The 18,568-nt window shown below is 34.6% G+C and overlaps 1 protein-coding gene and 1 non-coding gene across 2 annotated transcripts; one reads left to right on the top strand and one right to left on the bottom strand.

Moving 5' to 3' along the window:
- Positions 1 to 938: 938 nt before the first annotated feature.
- LOC121138390 (putative protein ZNF720) lies at positions 939 to 17,251 on the bottom strand. The gene is made up of 4 exons (XM_040741100.1): positions 16,916 to 17,251; positions 16,269 to 16,395; positions 15,696 to 15,791; positions 939 to 1,048 (listed from the first exon to the last, which is right to left on the bottom strand). Exons 1-4 carry the CDS (start codon positions 16,928 to 16,930, stop codon positions 972 to 974), a joined length of 315 nt encoding a protein of 104 aa, XP_040597034.1. The 5' UTR covers positions 16,931 to 17,251; the 3' UTR covers positions 939 to 971.
- LOC121138391 lies at positions 9,146 to 9,253 on the top strand. The gene has a single exon (XR_005875432.1). It is a non-coding gene; the product is annotated as a U6 spliceosomal RNA (small nuclear RNA).
- Positions 17,252 to 18,568: the final 1,317 nt, after the last annotated feature.

Genomic DNA, 18,568 nt, shown 5'->3' with positions numbered 1-18,568 from the left:
CTGACCTCCGATTAAAGGACTTTTCACAATCTGTGCATTTGTAAGGTTTCTCTCCAGTATGTATTCTTTGATGAACTTTAAATGTTGATCTCTGTTTAAAGGACTTGTCACAATCTGTGCATTTGTAAGGTTTCTCTCCAGTATGTATTCTTTGATGAACTTGAAGTTTTGAGCCTCCATTAAAGGACTTGCCACACATACTACATTTGTACGGTTTCTCTCCAGTGTGTATTCTTTGATGAATATGAAGATATGATCCTGTGGTAAAGGATTTGGCACATACATTACAGCTATAAGGTCTCTCTCCAGTATGTATTCTTTGATGAACTTGAAGTACTGATCTCTTTTTAAAGGAATTTCCACATTCTTTACACTCATAAGGTTTCTCTCCAGTATGTATTCTTTGATGAACTTGAAGGGCTGATCTCTGTTTAAAGGACTTGTCACAATCTGAGCATTTGTAAGGTTTCTCTCCAGTATGTATTCTTTGATGAACTTGAAGGGCTGATCTCTGTTTAAAGGACTTGTCACAATCTGAGCATTTGTAAGGTTTCTCTCCAGTATGTATTCTTTGATGTTGTTGAAGGTTTGAGCCTTTAATAAAGGACTTGCCACACATACTACATTTATAAGGTTTCTCTCCAGTTTTTGTTCTTTGATGAATTTGAAGATTTGAGTTTGCAGTAAATAACTTTCTACACATATAACATTTGTAAGGTTTCTCTCCATTAAGTATCCTGTGATGAGCATGAAGTAATGAACTCTGAGTAAAAGACTTGACACATGCTTCACACATGAAAGTCTTTTCTTCTCCAGTTTGGGTTTTCTGATGAACCTGACAAGAAAACCTATGGGCAAAAGAATTGCAACATTTTGTGCACTTGAAATCTTTTCTTGTATTTCCAGCAAAATACGATTGAGGCTCTTCATTGACATATCTGCATGCAGAGAACTTCCTTTTATGTAATTTCTCAGCATTGTTTCTTCCTAAATATCCTAATATTTTTCTTGGACAAGTATGCTCTGTTGACACTTTTGGGAACAAATCCTGAAATGGATAATAATAGAGAGCTGGAATAAAGGAAAGCAAATAATGTCTGAATGTCTGGAATTTTGGGAAGAATAATGTACAAACTTATACATAAAGGGACACCGATGTGAACTGTAGCAAAAAGATGAATCACAATAAAATGTTCTATTTACATTGAAATTGTATTATTTATTTAGGTCAATAACAACCTTCAAAACACATGAATTATAAAATGTTAGAAATGAAAAAATCACATACAGACTTCCTATAATTAATTATTATTAATGCACGCTAACAGATTGTCATTCAAAAAGAGTGATTATTAAAAAGAAAACAATAAAATGATCATGAACAAATATGGCCATAAGGAATTAAATGTTCAAACATGATTAACTTTAAGAATGCAGTTTCATTTAATTGTATTTTATAACATGTATAATTGGAAAGGGACCTCATTGAGCAATGATAATTATATTGGATTTCTGTTTCACTAGCTACCTAAGAATATATTGATGAATTGGTAAAAGTCATACTCTATAAAATTCGGGTTTTCAAAGTATATTGAAATTTAGAATTTCAAAAAAAATAAGAACTCAGAGTTTACATGGTATATTCACAAACTATATTTAAATGTAAATTTAATGAAAATATAGTTATATCAATTCACAGCAGGGTTTTCCCAATTGCTTTCATTCTAAATGTTTCAATATTCCCTCATCAATAATTTAACCAAAATTTGATAATTGTTGTTGGTACATATATAATTTTTCCAAATAAATATAGGCATACGTGTGTGTGTGTGAGTGTGTGTTTGTGTTTCTGCCCAAAACAAATACAAAACTATAGAATTTTAATTCAGCATTATTGATAATGAATATATCATTTCAGATCACATCATGTTACATTAAACATGTAATATGGTACATAACCTATGGCATGGGGTAATTTATTTTGCTCATATTCAATAGGTGTATTTGATAAGGGATAAGGGATTTGTCAGACGAAGGATACTATTGATTGGGAAACAGAAATTTCATAACATTCTTCACTTATGATGAATGGATGGTTAGTACAAAAATGAAGTTTTGAGAGGCAAATAATACTAAGTTTATATAGAAATTCTTCAATAATATATGTTATTTGGTACTTTCCTCCAATATTATGCCATGTAAGTATGTGACACATTAAGGAAGTAGTGGCTTTTATGGTGATCACACTAAAACAAACAAACAAAAAAACCCCAAAATCTAGCAGTAATCTTATGACTAGGCATACGTATCTTCATTTAAAATACTTGTGAAGATTAATATTATGTGTAATGATTATACTCTGGCTTTTCCCTGTCCCATCTGTAACCCTTGAATTTCAAGTTATCATAGACTGATACTTAAGACTTCAAGCATAAAACCAAAGAAAATGCTAAATTCAAAAATTCTTAGCATAAAATATTCAAGACATTGTGGGAAGGCCAAACTTAACAATAATAGTTATAGAAGAATGTGAAGATGTCCAGCTCAAAGGCACAGAACACATATTCAACCAAATCATAGAAAAAACATTCCCGGGCTGGAGAGATGGCTCAGTGGTTAAGAGAACTGACTGTTCTTCCAAAGGTCCTGAGTTCAATTCCCGGCAATCACATTGAATGAGCTCCGATGCCCTCTGCTGGCATGCAGGCAGAAGATTGTATACATAATAAATAAAAAAATATTTAAAAAAACCTTTTCCAACCCAAAGTTGGTAATGCCTATGAAAGGACAAGAAGTTTACAGAAAACCAAATAGACTTGACCTAAATAGTTCGCTCACAAATAATATTAAAAAATAAAATATACATAGCAAATAAAGAATACTAAAAGCTTCAATGGAAAAAGGCCAAAAAATATGAGAGTACACTTATCACAATTACTCCTGACACCAAGAGGTCCTAAATACATGTTCATAAGGGAAGAGTACAAAAGAGAGTCCAGCCCAGACTACTCCCACCATGTTCTCAGTTATTGTAGATGGAGAAAATTAGATAATTTATAACAAATCCTTATTGAAAAAATACATATACCCGAATCCAGCCAAAAAGTATGTACTGGATAGAAAACTCTATGTAAGGAAGCTAGCTATAGTCTCAAATACATACGTAATAAATATTACCATTTTGTCAAAATCCCCACAAAAGGGAAACACACACATGTTCACATTACCACCATTAAAAACAAATACAAAAATAATAGAAATCAAAAATAAATGGTCATAAATAAACTATTAACATCAATAGTCTCAGCTTTCCTATAAAAGAAAAGGGACACAGACTAACAGAATGTATAAGAGAGACTCCATCATTCTCATGCATACAAGAAAGACAATTCATTTTCAAAGACAGATATTACCTCAGAGTAAGTGCTAAGAAAAGTTTATCCAGCAAAATGGACCTAAGAAAAAAGCTTGTGTATCTACTGTAATATCTAATAAAATAGACTTCAAACAAAAATTAACCAAAAGTGAAGAAAGTCATTTCATATTCAACACAGGGAAAAATCCATGAAGATTAAGTCTCAATTCTGAATATCTGTGCCACAAATAAAATGGTTCACACATTTGTAAAAGAAACATTACTGAAACTTAAGTCACTCATTAAGCCCTACATAAAAATAGTGGAAGATTTTATCACCCCAATTTTGCTACTGAACAAGACAACCAGACAAAACCTTAACATAGAAATAAAGGAACTAACAGACGATTTGACTCAAATGCGAGGAAAAGACAGCTACAAAAAATTTCTCCAAATTAAAAAAAATGTACCTTCTCATCTCTAAAATTGACTATATAGTCAGGAACAAAGAAACCTTAGCAGATAAAATAAAATTTTAACAACACCCTGTATAACATCACATCTCCATTGTTTAAAGTTACAATTCAACAAAAACACACATTGACAACTGCCTACATCCTGAAATTGAACAGTGTTTGTTTGCATCATCCTCAGTCAATGAAGAAATAAAGAAAAAAATTTAAAACTTCTGAGAACAAAATGAAAATATATCCACAACATAACCAAACTCATGGGATACATTAAAAACAACACTAAGAGGAAGGTTTATAGCAGCAAGTGCATACATAAAGGAAATGGAGAACTCCTACATTAGTGACTTAACAGCATAACTTAAAGCTCTGGAACAAAAATAATCAAACTCACCCAGGAGTAGATGCCAGAAAATTAAAATGAGTGTTGAAATTAATAATGTACAAGCAAAGAAAACAATACAATGAATCATTGAAAGAAAGAGTTTGTTCTTTGAGAAAATCTATAAGATAGACATACCTACACTAACCAAAAGGCAAATATAGCATGCAAATTAATTAAATCAGAAATGAAAAGACAACAAACACTTAAAAAATCCATAGGACAATCAGAGGATACTTTGAAAAACTGGACTCCACATAATTGGAAAACTCAAAGAAAATGGAAAAGTTTTGGATAGATATCACTTACCAAAATTAAATGAAGAAGAGATATGCATTTTAAGAAGACCTATAGCACCTAACGAATAATAAGCCATCATCAAATGTGTCCCAAACATAAAAAGGACATGGCGAGATGCCTTCAATGCATGATTCTGCCAGTAATTCACAGAAGAGCTAATACCAATATTGCTCAAATTATTCCACACAATGGAAGTAAAAGGTTCATTTCCACCTGTTTTTAGGAAGCTACAATTAACTTGGAACACAAAACACACAAATACATGATTAAGAACGAGAACCTACAGAGTCCCTCATAAAAATTCATGAAAAATACTCAAAAATGCAGGCAAATGAAATCCATCCTAAAATGATCAAGAAGTTTTCATCCCAGAGATGCAGTAATTACACAACACACAATTATCTGCCAAAGTAATCCACCGTAAGAAGAAACTGAACAGAGAAAGAAAAAAACATGATCGTATCACTAGATGGTGAAATAGCCTTCAACAAAATCCTACACCCTTCATTATAAATGTCTTGGAGAGAACAGGGATAACAGGAACATATCAAACTAGATAAAAGAAATGTATGGCTAGCCAACAGTTGACATAAAAAATGGAGAGACCCAATGTGATTCCTTTAAAATCAGGAACAAGACAAGGTTGTACACTCCTCCATACGTTTTAATCTTGTACTTGAAGCTCTAAATAGAGGAATAGGACAACAAGTGGTCACAAACTAGAAAGGAGGAAGTCAAATTTTCATTATTTGCAGATGATAGGATTTTTTTTACATGAGTGAACAGAAAAGTTCCAACAGGGCATCCCTACATCAGGTAAACACCTTTAGCAATTTGGCATGATGGAAGATTAAATACAGAATATTAGAGGTCCTACTATATATAATTGAAAAATGGGATGAAAAAATCAGAGAAGCATCAACATTTAGATTAGCCATAAACAACATAAAATATCTTAGGGTAAGTCTAAACGGACAAGTGAATTTCCTGTATGACAAGAGCATTGAATATTTAAAAAATGAAATTTAAAAAGAGAACAAAGAAAATGGAAAAATCTTTAAGCTGTTTGATTTGTAGGATCAATACGGGAAAAATGTTAATCTTACCAAAAGAAATCTACAGATTCAATGCAATCCCCATCAAAGTTCCAGAGACTTGAAAGAAAAAATACTCAAATTTATAAGACAAAAACAGGATAGGCAATACAATCCTGTACAATAAAGGCTCTTCTGGAGGCATCCCCATTCTTAATTTCAAGATCTACTATAGAGCTATATTAATTAACCCAGCTTTGGTATTGGTCTATACAGCAGGCAATACACCAATGGAAATAATTGAAAACCCTGACATTAATCCATATACATACAGACATCTAATATTTGACAAAAAACTAAAATTATGAAATGGAAAATATTTTAATAAATGGTGCTAGAATAACTGGATGCTGACATGTAGAATATTGCAGATAGGTCCATATATATCACCATGAACAAAATTTAAGTACAAATTGATCAAAGACCTCAATATAAATCTAGTCACACTGAAACTCTTATAAGAGAGAGTGTAAGTACCCTTGAATGAATTGGCACAGGAAACCACCTACTAAACATAATGCGAATAGCACACACAATGAGACTGACAATTAATACATGGGACTTCTTGAAACTGAGAGGGTTCTGTAAGGAAAATGACACGCTCAAACAAAAAGACAAATCAGCAGCTCACAGAATTGGAAAACCTCTTCAGCAAACCCACATCTGACAGAGGAATGACTTCCAAAATATACAAAAAACTCACCAAAACACCAAATAATACAATTAAAAGTGGGGAAAAGAATTAAGGAGATAATTTTCAATATTGGATATAAAGTGGCCTAAAGGCAATTAAGAAATTCCTCAGCATCCTTAGCCATCAGGGAAAGGAAAAGCAAAACAACTCTGAGATACTATCTTTCACCTGACAGAATGGCTAAAAACATGGTAATGTAAGCTTGGGCTGGAGAGCATATGGACTAAGGGGAAATATTCTACATAGTCGTTTGGAGGGCAATCTTGTATAGACACATTGGAAATCAGTATTGATAATTGATGTAACTCAAGACCCAGAAATGCTATTGTTGGGCATATACCCAAGACACACACACACATACCACCATGACATCTGTTCAAATGTGTTCTTTCCAGCATTATCTGTAATAGCTAGAACCTGGAATCAATATAGATGATCTCCAATTGAAGAATAAATACAGAAAATATGATACATATACACAATGGAGTACTACTCAGTAATTAAAAGTGAAAAAATGACATCTTGGAATTCCCAGGCAAATAGAGAAAAATAGAAAAAAAATCCTTTCTCTGGTAACCTAGGCACAGAAATACAACCATTGTATACCCTCTTTCCTATTTGGTTATTAGATTTATAGATGAGGATAACCAGGCTAAAATCCATAATTCCAATAAGCTAGGAAACAAGGAGTATCGTAAGAGAGACAAACATGGACCCCAGAGAAGAGGAAGTGAAAAATATCTAAGTAAATTGGGAGATTCGGGGGAAGAGGTAGGGAGATGGGATAGATAAGTGGTGAGGGGCAGGGAGGAAAAGGTTCTGAAGAATCTGGAAGGTCAAGTTGGGGGAAGATAGAGATACTCCAGAGTCTGTCATTTCATTCAGGGCAGGTCTTAGGCCCTCCTCCAAGCGTTGAGATGAAGAGAGCATCCCTCATTGTGGTACCTTGACTTTAAAACTTGAAGTCAAGTATATGTAACTTTGAAAAAGATATTCTGATTTTGTTCTTACTTAGGATTGGAGACTATGGATTTCTTCAAGGCTGTGGTTTGGAAAATTAAGTTCCTCTTAAACAATGGCCCAGATGATCCAAAATCCAAACCTGCTGAGGTGATGCTGTCTTTTCAATCATCACAGCAAAGATTCGGTCATGGTTCCATCTTTTCTCAGAATCTCCATGAGATTGAGAGTGCCTTCAAACATCAGGTAGCAATTTGGAGATAACTATGCCCAAATTCCCATTTGTATGCATATAAACGGTAGTTTGCCTTTAAATTGTATTTATTGTAATTGTCTGATGAACACAGTCTATCTCATTATAAAGAAAAGCAGGGATAAATATTATATAGAAATGAGTATTTTGCATTGATGTTAATTTCAGTTTATTTATAAAATTTAAGATCAATTTTTTCTATGTATATTTATACTCTTGTTTACATTGCTATTTTTATAAACTTCACTTAAAAATAGTATGTTATTAAGAAAGGCAGAATATAAGTATTTATCCATAATAGTCAAAACTCATAGTTACATTAGTTTTCTAGATTACAAATATATATTTCAGATAGATATGCATTCTTCAAAACCTTTCAAAGCCCATTTGAATATGTCATATAAAATGGTTTATTAACTTTGGACTTTCCATGCCAATGAGACACATGTGCTCCTGGCAGCATCATCTATGTCAGAGAGAATTATGGGCACCACCGAACCTGGATGTGGTGTTTATTTCAATATGGAAAACGTAGTATTTTGGAATAGAAATTGCTAGTATAAGACCAAAATGATATTCAACTTTCCTGCTTCAAAGAAAATTGCCAAATATCTGTGCCTATAGGTTTAAGATGAATGCCCAAAAATACAAATGAAATTTGGGTAATTGTTCAACTACCAAGATGTCTTTGTCAATATTAGTGTTTTAAAAGTTACTTGCAACAGACTATTTGCTTACTTATGTAACATTATCTCATTCTGGGATGGAGTCTCCTTTATATGTAATAAAAGATAAACTAAACATAAAATTTTAGACTCACAACTATAGGATAGATGATAACCTATTTCCTTTAGATTTTGTCAAAGGTAAATGCAGTAAATATTATAGTTAAAACACTTATTTGAAAAAATGACTTTATTATATTAAGATTAAAATCTTCCTTTTTATTAGACAGAAAATAGGAGGTGATCAGGGATGACATTCTGTATGCTACATCTATATCTACATATCTATAACTATATACCTATACATTCATAATGACTGATGAATTAAGATATTTTTAGACAATCAATAGGCAGAATTTAGCTAGGCAGGAATTCCAAAATAAGAGGTGGTGGAGAAGAAAGACAGAGTCAAGAGATGCCATGTAGCTGCCCGGAAGGCAGGACTCCAGAAAATTACATCTGTGAGCCACAAACTCACGTTAATATGGATGGGTTAATTCATGAGAAGCCTAGCAAATAAGAAGTCTAAGCCCTTGGCCAGAAAATTATAAACAGTGTAGAAGGAAGAAGAGATGATTGAGTAATATCTGCCTATACAGTTTATACAATACCAAACTTGAAACATGTGCCAACAAATAAATTAATGTAATGGGTTACATTATTTTCTGATGTTACACCCCAAATATATTGGTTGTTCACCTTGTAATCATTTTCAAACAAGAACTCAGTGATTATACCAGAACACTGAAAATATTGAATAAGGAGATATCAAATTTGTATGCAACTGGATACCTCAACCCAATAGAAATATTTTAACAGTGCTTAAAAGTATTATACAAGGAGACCATATTCATCAATTTTCCAAGTTAGGAACCGTGTGACCACATATTTGACTAGCCTAGAAAATATATGGTGCTTACCTCAGCAGTACATATACTAAATTTGGAAAAAAAACAGAGAAGATTATCATGGCCCCTGTGCATGGATGACATGCAAATTCATGAAGCATACCATATTCTTACACCAGAAAGACTGGAACACAGAAATACAAATAAAGCAGAAGGGAATGATATTTAAAAACTTCATGAATATGATAGATCCCACACAAAGAGGGTATGAGAATATTCCTTAAATAGATGGAAGAAAAAAATCGAAAAAATGCAATAAATGGAAGAAAAGACATAGCCAAAATTGCTAGAAACACTTCAAACAGTCCAAGGGATGAAATCTGAAATAGAAACAATAAAAAAATCTAGTCTGAAGGAATGCTGGAAATATAAAAGCGGGAAAAATGGTTAGTTACTACAGATGCAAGCATAACCAACAGAAGAAAAGAGATGGAAGAGATAATCTCATATGTTGAAGATATTCCAGGAGAATTAGAAATATCAAAGAAAATTTTAAGTACAACAAATGGAGTCGACCAAAAAATCCACTTTGTATATAATAATCAAGACTCCAAATATACAGAACATAGAAAGAATATTAAAATCAGCTATGGAAAAAGGCAAAATAACATATAAAGGTAAACGTATCAGAATTTTTCCTAACTTCTCCATGGAAACTATGAAAATCAGAAGGTCCGGGATAGATATTCTACCAACGTTAAGAGACATTGGATGCCAGCCCAGAATACCACATCCAGCAAAGGTTTCAATTAAAATAGATGGAGAAAACAAGATATTTCATGACAAAACCAGATTTAAACAATACATACCCACTAACACAGTCCTACATAAATTCTGGAAGGAAAACTCCAACCCAAGGAAGTTAACTACAACCCAAAATACATAGGCAATATATAATCCCACTCTACCAACAGGCAAAAGAAAAAGTGTGGAAATCCACATACAATTCCACCAGCAACAGCCATTCCAAAACAAATGAGTACAAGCTTTCTATAGTCAGTAGTTTCCCTCAATATTAATGGTATTAACATTCCCATAAAAAGACGCAGGCTAATATAATGGATTCGACATCAGAATCCATCCTTCTGCTGGTACATACTAGAAACACACTCAGCTTCAAAGACAGATGTTACTTCAGAGCTAAGTGTTGGGCAAATATTTTCCAATCAAATGGACCCAAGAAAAAAGCAGGGATAGCATCCCAAATATGAAATATCTTAAAAATTAGAATTGAAACTAAAATCAATCAAAAGCGATGAAGGAGGTCACATGTTTATAATAATGGGAGAAATCCACCAATATGAAGTCTCAATTCCGAACTTCTAAGCTCCAAATACAAAGCCATCCACATTCGTACAAGAAAGATTACTAAAATTCAAAACTCAAAGCACATTAAAACCACACAAACTTAGAGTGGGAGATTTCAGCCCCACACTCTCACCACTAGACAGGACCAAAAGACAGAAACTTAACAAGGATACGAAGGAGCTAATACAAGTAATGACACAATTGGGTTTAGCAGACCTCTAAAGGACACTCATTTCAAACACAAAAGAATATAACTTCTTCTCAGCACCACGTGAAACCTTCTCAAAAGTTGACCACATACTTAGCAACATAGCAAACCTCAGCAAGTAAAATAAATGAGTATAACTCCATGTATCTTATCAGAACACCATGATTTAAATTTAGATTTCAACAACACAAATCGCGGAAAACCTGCAAACTCAAGGAAATTGAATAGTGCATAATTGCACCACTCCTGGGTCACAGGAGAAATAAAAAAAGAAATTAATGTCTTCCTAGAATTCAATTACAATGAAGACACAACACACCCACACTTATGGAACACCTCGAAAGCAGTGTGAAGAGGAAAGTTCATAGCCCTAATTGCCCACATGAAGAAACTGGAGAATACTCACACTAGAGAATTAACAGCACAACTGAAAGCTCAAGAAAAAAGGAAGCAAACACACAGCAGAGGAGCAGAAACCAGGAAATAATTAAATTGAAGGCTGAAATCAATGAAGTAGAGTCTAAGAAAATGATACAAAGAATCAATGTAACAAAGTGTTGCTTCTTTGAGAAAATCAACAAGATAGAGAAACCTTTATCCAAACTTACCAAACTGCAGAGTATGAACATACAAATTAACAAAATCAGAAATAAAAAGGGAGACATAACAACAGATAGTGAGAAAATCCAGAGAATAATCAGGTCATATTTTGAAAAGCTATACTCCACGAAATTTGAAAATTTAAGGGTAATGGACAATTTTCTGGATAAATATCACCTGTCAAAATTAAATCAAAAAGAGATAAGCAATTTTAATTGACCTAAAACAACTAATAAAATAGAAGCAATGCTCAAAAGTCTCCTGACCAAGAAAAGCTCAGGGCCAGATGGCTTCAGTATAGAATTTTGCCAGAAATTCAAAGAACAGTTTATAACAATTCTCTTCAAATTATTCCAATGAATAGAAGCAGAAGGGTCTTTGACAAATTCTTTTTATGAGATTTCAAGCCACACAAAGACACAACTAATAAAGAGACCTTAAAGACCAATATCCCTCATTAACTTTGACACAAAAATACTCAAGAAAATACTGACAAATCAGATCCAAGAACTTATGAGAAAACTCATCCACTATGTTCAAAAAGGCTTCATTCCAGGGATGCACGGATGGTTCAACATATGAAAATGCATCAACATAATCCACCATATACACAAGATGAGAAACAAAAATCAAATGATCATCTCACTAGATGATGGAAACGCCTTTCACAAAATCCAACACCCCTTTAGGATAAATGTCTTGGAGAGATTTGGGATAATAGGAACTTACTTCAACATAATAAAAGCTATATACAGCAAATCAAAGCCAACATCAAACTGGATGGAGAGAAACTCAAGGCAATTCCTATAAAATCAGGAAAAAACAAAGCTGTCCTGTCTCCCAATAGCTCTGTAATCCTGTACTGAACTAGCTACAACAATAAGGCCACAAGATCAAATTGATACAAATTGGAAAGTAAGAGGTCAAACATTCACTATTTGCAAATGATATGTTACTTTACATAAGTGACACAAAAATTCTACCAGTGAACACTTACAGCTGATAGACACATTCAGCAATGTGGCTGGATACAATGTTTACTCCAGAAAATCAGTAGCTCTACTACAGTCAGAGGATAAAATGGCACGAATCATCACCCTTTAAATTTGGCACAAACAACATAAAATACCTGTGGGGAACTCTAACCATACAAGTAAATTACCTGTGGGCTAGAACATTTAGTCTTTAAAGAAAGAATATAAAGAAGACATCAGAAAATGAAAAGATTTTCCATGCTCCTTGATAGATAGGATTAATGTAGTAAAAATAGCAATCCTGCCAAAAGCAATCTGCCAACTCAATGCAATCCCCATCAAACTCACAGCACAATTCTTTACAGAACTTGAAAGGAAAATTCTCAACTTTATATGAAAAAACAAAAAAACCCAGGATAGCCAAGACAACCCTGCTCAACAAAGAAACATCTTTATGCATCACCATCCAGTACTTCAAGGTCTATTATAGAGCTATAGTCCTGAAAACAGCATGGTATGGGCACAGAAATAGACAGATAGACCAATGGAAACCAAATGATAACCCTGAGATTAATCCTCAAACCTATGAACACCTGATATTCGACAAAGAAGGCAAAATTATACAATGGAAAATAGATAGCATCTGTTGGGGCCTAGCCCCCACAGGGTCTTGAAATGTTTGTCAGCTGATATCCACAGGGGCATCCTCTTTTCTAGTCCAGGCTTACTACCTCCATATTGACACACTGACATCAACATCCAGCAGGAAGAAAACATGCTGTCTTCCACCTGGGGTTTTTCTACTGTGTTGTAAGACCTCTTAGCACATGCAAAATAAGGACACTTTTTTAGTAGAAACAGCTGGACATCTATCTGGTTATCCAGCGCCACAATTGGAGGTCTCACCGATATCCAGAGAGACTTGGAAAGACTGGGAAAGATTGGCCATAAAGAAGACTCAGGAGAGGAGAGCCTCAAGATAAAAATAATTTAAAAACAGGTACCTCAACTTCTAATAGTAAAATTGAATGGTCAAATCCCCAGGCTTTTACTTGAGAGATCACCTTCTAAAGAGAAGGTGTATTAAATAAACCTCCAGCATTTCACCTGTTCTATTGAGGTCAGGAAAGTAAAGGGGTACTGATAGATAGCCCTTGAAGGCTGGCCAGCAATTAAGGCTATGAGCGTGTATTGGAAAGGGTAAGTATTAATCAGAGGAAAAAAACAATGGAATCTTGAAATTTTGCAGGGATATGTATGGCACTAGAAGAAATCATCCCGAGTGAGGTAACCCAGTCACAAAAAGACAAATATCGTATGTACTCACTCATATGGAATTTAGATATGGATCAGGGGAGTATCTGCCTACAATTCCAATGCGGGTGTGTCTGGGAAACATGGCGATTCCCAATTGAGATGCATTATACAGCAGAGAAGTGGAATGATCTAAGATCTCCTGAGCAGATTGGGAACATTTGCAGAGAGGGGAGGGAACCATAAAAAAGAGAGGAGAATTATAGGAGGGGAGAAGAAGGCATGGGAGTGCAGGAAGGTTGAGTAAAAAAGAAGAGAGCAGCATGAATGATATCATAATAGATGCTGTCATTATAGGTTTGAGGAGAGAGCTGACACTAGTGAGATTTCTGATATCTACAAGCATAACACCAACTGGCAAACTAATCAATAGCAGAGAGACTATATTTATATATAGCCCCTCACTGGTGTTAAGGTTGATGACTACTCTAGATGAAATTCTAGAACCGTCATCAAGTGACCAATGGAAGCAAAGCCTGATACCCACACCTAAGCACTGAACTGAACTCCTGGAAACAAGTGACAGAAATGGAGGAGTGATGAGGAAAGGGATCAAGACTGTGCTGGTGAAACCCACAAAGACAGCTGCCTGGACAAGGGGGTGTTCTTGAACCCCAGTCTGATGGCTGAGAGGCAACATTTACTGATCCAGACTCCATGAATATAGTGTCAGTGAGGAGGCGTCAGAAATCTCTGTAGCCTTGGTTAGTACATCAGTGTTTAGCATGGCATACAAATGAACTTTGGGAGGCCATTTCACAAGGAGGGATATTTTCTCAACATGGACACATGGGGAAGGGCCTAGGTCTTGCCCTGGATGACATGACAGACTGGCAAACCCCACAAGGAGGACCTCACCCCTCCTGGGGAATCATGTGGAGATTAGTTGGTGTGCTGGTGGAAGGACAAGGGAGGAGGAAACAAGAGGGAGCTGGGATTGACATGTGAAGCATGCATGTTTCTAATTTAAATAAAAACATATATTGAGGGAAAATTACTATATATGCTATACAAGGAGAGCATTGTCATCAATTTTCCATGTTATTGATCATGGGACCACATATTTGACAGACCTAGAAAATATGTTCAAAAGTGGCTCTGATGCTTTGGCAATAACTAAAAAGTGTTTGACTGTCTTAATGCATTGTTGGCATCCATGTCTGACACTGCTTTAGAGCCAAGGAACTGAGACAAAACTGGCAAGGGCTCTAGATAAAAAAATTCATTATTATTTCACCTAAGGAACATTGGCATGAAGCTAATATTATATTGCTGAAAACATCGATTGGTGCCTCACTCATCCTTCACTACAGAAGGGTAATATTGAGAGTTTGGAGACCTAAGACCTGTCTGGGTTTCTTTGTTCATAACCCTCCAATTAGGGAGAAGGAAAGAAACAGCAAATGACTTTAGTGAAAGAGGAGTTTAAAAACAGCATAGGAACAATCAACATATAATTGCCAAGTCTGCAACAGCAATGACAAAACCCACAAAAGCTAAATATATCCAAAACTTTGTATTGTTAATTTAAAATATATCCAATCTTATACATCTTTGACAAGAACATATGAGTGGTCCATAACTCCAAGGAGGAGAAAAAACTTTTTCTCTTTTACTTAATCCCAGGATATAGCAATCATATTCAAAATATTGCATTCCAAAGGAGTTGGCCTTCACAAATTTTCTTCTATTTTTTTATGAATTTTCTGATCATGTTTTGATAGAATAAAACAGTGTGGGGGAAACATTGGGGAAATTCAATAAATCTATGATATTCATGTAGATAAAAGAAAAATAAATTTAAAGTTTAAAAATATTCAAAAATAGAGAAAAATACTAGAAATTGTATTCAATCTATCGCTGACATATAGAAGAACAATTCCAACATATTTTGGAACACACACACACAAACACACAAATACCATATATACATTGCCAAATTGCTATTGGCATGCTAATTATTTTATAATAACTATTCTGACAAAACAAAGGAAAAACATGTAAAATCCTGTGTATGCTATATCCTAGTATAAAATACTGAAAGAAATACTTTGTCTACACTTCTAGAAGGGATCAAAGCTAATACTACTTTAATTGTTCATTCCTTTTTTTGGATTCCACACATGAGCCATTGGTTCCTTTCAGCTTACCTGGTTCCAGACCTTTTACTTCCTGTATATTCTCCATCCAGGGTTCTTTCTTTTGTTCAAGATAGGTGATTAGTTCTGGTTTTGAATCAGAAAGACCTAAGAATTAGAAGAGACGTACCATAATTTCTAAACATAACGTGGAAAAGATTTGGTTGGCAACACAGGCTTGTACTCATTTAACATAAAGGAATATAAGGAAAGATTCATAAGTGCAGACTTATTAGTGCATAATTGACAGGTGTTGTAAACTCATAAGAAATTAATTTTTTATTTTTTTACAGATTCAACTTCACATAAATTTCACAATTACAAATATAAATCTCTTGGACTCAAAATGTTTTCACATATTATTGCTACTGAATTTCTGCAAAAAATACCATATGGGAGAGAATTGTTAGGCTAAATTAAATGACCGTTATAAATGATATATTAAAAGTGAAGTAAATATTACACTTACCAATATGTAGGAAAATTGGGAGATGGTTTCATTCATAGAAAATATTTCAAAATTATAATATAAGTTTTCTCACATTCCTGTGTTTAAGCAGCATTCAGAAAATAATTTATTCTCACCTACAGAAACCAGATGGCTATAATTCTCCAACATGACATCTCTGTACATCTCCCTCTGAGAAGTATGCAGGCTCTTCCATTCCTCCTTGGAGAAACTGATAGCCACATCCTCAAAAGTCAACTGACTCTGAAATGAAAATTTTTCCCCTTGTGATTATGGTTAGAGTCCTTATTTGCCCCAAATGAAGGATAATTTAAGTATATATCTTGCTGTTTTATCAGTAATTGATATGCGATTTGTAAATGTTATGTGTTAGGAGTGAGGTTGCTGTGACTTTTTAACAGAAAACAAAGTACCCAACATCTAAAATTCTCATGAAATGAGTACATTTTCTCATCTGAAGTGGTAGTAGGTAAGAATTGAGTATCAATATTCATCTCTAATATCAGAAATTTTGTAAATCTCTCAGGACATGCATATATATATATATATATATATATGTATATATATGTATATATAATGTTTGAAAATAGACATTGAAATGGGAAAGCAAGATATAACTTACAAATGAGAGTGATAATAAAGAGTTTCTATTGAAAATAAAATATAACATGAAGACAGATTTCAAACAATATATGTCAAACACTGAAAATTAAACATTTCTCTGTGGACTGTCAAATTTTCACATCCTTGTGCATATATTTACCTGAGCGCAAGCCATCTGTCAATCCCCTTCCTTGTGGATCCTTTCAATAAGGTTATCTTAAAGGTTTTCCTTCCTGATATTATACTGCTTATAAGGCAAAAGCACCTCTATTCCAAGCTATGACACTCAGAGTCTGGAAACTAGCTTCAAAATATCCTCAGTTTCTACATTGTTCTACAACAGAATAAAAAACCATGAACTTTCAGAAAGTGATCAACCCTTAGATTTTCCTTTCCTGCATTCACAGAATCTGTTATTCCAGAAGATGTTGGTTATCTTACAACCTGGGTTTGTGACTTCAGCACTCTGCTTTATACTTTGCACAGGCATTTTCAATCCACCCTGATCATTAACTAAAACAAACTGACACCTGTATTTGAAAGACTGAATGGAATCTGAGGGGTAGACACAGGTGAAAATATTTCTCACCCTGGGTAAATAATATACTTTTTAAAGCCGTGACACAATGTGAAACTGATGCCTCAAAATGTCTCCAAAAACATTCCCATTGGTTTCCATATTCAAATATTAAATTCCAATATTTCATTTTACAGATGATAACATTGTCTCTCAAGTTTGTTTTGAACAGTTTAAATACCTTTTTGGAATTCATTATCAAATGGTATGTCTACTCAAAACTAACCATGACATTCGTGCATCAAAGTTAACCTTTTTTTTTTTTTTGGTTTTATGAGACAAGGTTTCTCTGTATTGTTTTGGAGGCTGTCGGCCCAGCCTGGCCTCGAGACTCACAGAAATCCACCTGCAGATTGTTAATGAAGGCAGTTCAATTCCCACCACATAAGATATTCTTTTCTTTATTTAAATTTTATTTTGTTTTATTTAAATTAGAAACCAGCTTGTTTGACATGTCAATCCCAATCTCTCATCCTTCCCTCATCTTTTGAGCCCCCAACACATTCCACCTCAGCTCCCCAGAGTGGGTGAGGCCCTCCATGGGGAATCTGCAATGTCTGTCATATTACTCCTGGCAGGTTCTCGTCCTTCCTCCATGTATCTAGCCTGAGACAACATCCCTCCTAGTGGAATTAACTCCCAAAATCCATTTGTATGCCAGGGCTAAATACTGTTCTACTATCAAAGACCCCATAGATTGATGAGGCCTCCTCACTGACACCCATTTTCAAGGGTTCCTTATCAGTACAATGCTGCCCTATCAATCACCAGTCTGCAATCCAGGAGCTCCCCCCCTTGTTCACGTCATCAACCTCTGTGGCTGTCACTAGCCAGGTCGTGACTACTTTGGTCATCATTTCTCCATTTCTTCAACTGGTTTCCAGAAGTTCAGTTAAGTGCTTAGCTGTGTGTGTCTACCTGTGCTTCCACCAGGCACTAGATGAAGGCTCTATGATGGCATACAAGGTAGTCATCAGTCTCATTATGGGGGAGGGCATTTGGTCTCCCCACTTTTGGTTAGTTTGCCAGTAGATGTCATCCTTCTTGACCTCTGAAAACCTCTGTAATGCTAATTTTCTGCTAAAACCTATAGTTTCTCCATGACTCAAACTACCTGCTCCACCATGTCCTACTCTCTTCTCCTCCTCTCTTTCTCCAACCTTCCTCTCCCCTCACTTCATGTTTCTAATCCCCTCAGGATATCCCATCACATTCCACTTCTCTGAGGGAACATGC

The sequence above is a fragment of the Mesocricetus auratus genome, unplaced genomic scaffold, assembly GCF_017639785.1.
Source record: "Mesocricetus auratus isolate SY011 unplaced genomic scaffold, BCM_Maur_2.0 contig_6336_pilon_obj, whole genome shotgun sequence".
Taxonomy (NCBI): Eukaryota; Metazoa; Chordata; class Mammalia; order Rodentia; family Cricetidae; genus Mesocricetus; species Mesocricetus auratus.
This window is presented reverse-complemented; position numbering and strand designations above follow the sequence as displayed.